Consider the following 2,387-nt stretch of genomic DNA (forward strand, 5'->3'; position numbering starts at 1 on the left):
AAAAAGATCCAATAAAAACGGATCAAAGGCCAACTAAGGGAGCCTTGTACCATTCGTAAAAACCGCATTTAACCAAATCTTTGTTTACAAACAGCCACCTCCAAGAGGAGAAGATAATATTGTTATACACCCACTCACAACTATACATCTTATTTTCAAACACCATAGTGTTTCTCATGCACCAAAGACTCCAAGTAGTTGCAATCCACACTGATAAGAGCTTATCTTTTATGCTAGTTCTCCTCACCTTTACTAGAATAGAGCCGAAGTCCTTAAACTCGGCTAAGGATAACCACGAAACAGCCCCCATCCACTCAAACACTTTGCATTATAACTATAGCCGATACATTCTTCAAGAACAAATCTCTTCAAGGGAAGACTTTCTCTTGCAATAGAGTAGAGCAAATCATTTGAAATTTTCGAACGGTAAAATTTAAGAGAACTCAAACCCTTCAAACTCACGAATGAGTCAATGTTCTGTGAAGTAACGTGATTAAATTCAATCCAGGCAATAGATAAGGATTTCAATGTTAGTGTGTCACGGAGAGCCAAAGCAATGCCTGCATCGAGATCAAGGGAGTGGAAACTGATTTCAAGGGAATTAAGGTTGTAGAACTTATGGAAGAGATATGATAGTAAAGAATGTGATGGATGAGAGATGTTGATAGATAATGTGAGTCGGATGGTGATGGAGAGGAAGTGTTTAGAGACTCGGGATAGAGAGTTAAAGTCGCCGTCGAGGAATGAAAAGACATACTCCCAGCAATCATCAGGTAAGTAAAAATCAGGTTCTGCAGCAATAGGGTCTGTTGTTGTTTGTTGTTGCTGCGAAGATTCAATACAAGTTATTTTCTTATTTTTCATATTCAATACTTGTTCCATATTGAGACTATTACGTTGAAGAACAATGGAATATTGGAGTCGCGCGTGGTTCTTATTTTCTTGTTACATATTGAGATTATATATAGCATTAAAAAAATTAAACTACTACCGAAAATTCCGCTAAATCTAACAAATATAATTTGTTTGGATTTTTTTATAGATTTAAAACTTTTAACTGTTTCAATCAAATCAGATATTATATCTAAATACACCTGCTAACCCAAAAAAAAAAAATACACAAACAGAAATATTTTAATTTTAAAAAACATCAGAAAAAAATTTGATAGACTAATAGCAAATATTTTTAGATTTTTAAATAATATAAATTTTTTATTAGGTATCCTTTGTTTCTAAAACCAAATCAACTTAAAACGGCACATTTAATGTGAAATATGGAAATTATTTCATATAGATGGATTTTATTTTGAGTTTAATTGATATACCTTGTCAGTATAATTTTTTTTTATTGAAATCATAATTTAATTTACAAGATCAATAGGCATCATGTTACTCGATCATTAATAAAATTATATGAAACAATGAAAAATTAGAGAGAAATATTTTATAGATTAATAGCAAATATTTTGATTTTATTGAAATTTATTAAAATCATAATTCATGTTGTGACTAATGTTCGGAAACACCGTATGGGACTTAGGCATACGCAATTGTGAGTTCCCGAAAATGGTACTTCACGTGCTGCGGCCCGCGGGACTGTAAGTTGACGTTTCAGTTTTGGAGCAGTATTATTCCAAATACTAGAAGGTATAGCTTTTTCATGTGTAACCTGTCGTCATGGATCAACATGAATATAGGCAATAAGCGGAACCTTGGCTGGCCGGAAAACTGAGACAGGTTTTCGGCGAATGCTTGCCATATGTTGTAGATGTGGAGGAATAAAGAGAAGTTTGATGAAGGTTTCGTTAAGCCGCATAATCAGGTGGAGAGAGTGAGGAGGGTGATTGGGTGTTATGCGATATCGAACGAAATCATGAGAGAGTGTTGTATGGGGAAAGAAGTTATTATGCAAATTCACTTTGTTCCTCTTAGAAGTGGGTGGATTTGCATTAATATAGATGGAGCTTGTAAAAAAGGTATTATTAGTTATGGCGGTGTGATTCGAGGGGATGTCGGTGAATAGGTTAGTGGTTTTTCGAAATTTATTGGGAGAGGTGATCGATATCTTTTTAAACTGTGGGGTCTCTATGAAGGGTTGCAGCTTGTTAGGAATATGAACTTTTGTAAGGTAAAGTTGGGGTGGATTCATTGGTAGTGGTTCAGGATCCAAAAGAGGAGGAAATTCCATCAAGGAGGGAATAATTTAGTGTCCAAGATAATTAGTATGTGGGATCTCGACTGGGAGTTAGAAATCATTCATGTACATAGGGAAGCTAATCAACTGGCTGACGCACTGGCAAACCATAGTTTTTTATTGAAGAAAAAGTAGAAAAAGTATAGCATTTTTCTAGATTGTCCTTTTAATTTTGAGTATATGTTAGAAAATT

At 34.5% G+C, this 2,387-nt stretch overlaps 1 protein-coding gene across 1 annotated transcript; it reads right to left on the reverse strand.

Annotated features, from left to right (window-relative positions):
* Positions 1-282: 282 nt before the first annotated feature.
* Positions 283-1,816, reverse strand: LOC131601578 (uncharacterized). Its single transcript, XM_058873428.1, has 3 exons — positions 1,712-1,816; positions 1,547-1,669; positions 283-825 (listed from the first exon to the last, which is right to left on the reverse strand). The coding sequence occupies exons 1-3, from the start codon at positions 1,814-1,816 to the stop codon at positions 283-285; spliced, it is 771 nt and encodes a 256-aa protein (XP_058729411.1).
* Positions 1,817-2,387: the final 571 nt, after the last annotated feature.

Source organism: Vicia villosa, linkage group LG5 (genome assembly GCF_029867415.1).
Source record: "Vicia villosa cultivar HV-30 ecotype Madison, WI linkage group LG5, Vvil1.0, whole genome shotgun sequence".
Taxonomy (NCBI): domain Eukaryota; kingdom Viridiplantae; phylum Streptophyta; class Magnoliopsida; order Fabales; family Fabaceae; genus Vicia; species Vicia villosa.

Excerpts from the sequence above, each read along its gene's own strand:
- LOC131601578 (XM_058873428.1), bottom strand. The coding sequence starts at position 1,816 with ATGCGGCTTAACGAAACCTTCATCAAACTTCTCTTTATTCCTCCACAT. Across the intron at positions 1,670-1,711 it reads CAGTTTTCCGGCCAGCCAAG|GTTACACATGAAAAAGCTAT; the intron begins GTTCCGCTTATT and ends CCATGACGACAG. Across the intron at positions 826-1,546 it reads TTTCGGGAACTCACAATTGC|CAACAACAAACAACAACAGA; the intron begins GTATGCCTAAGT and ends GAATCTTCGCAG.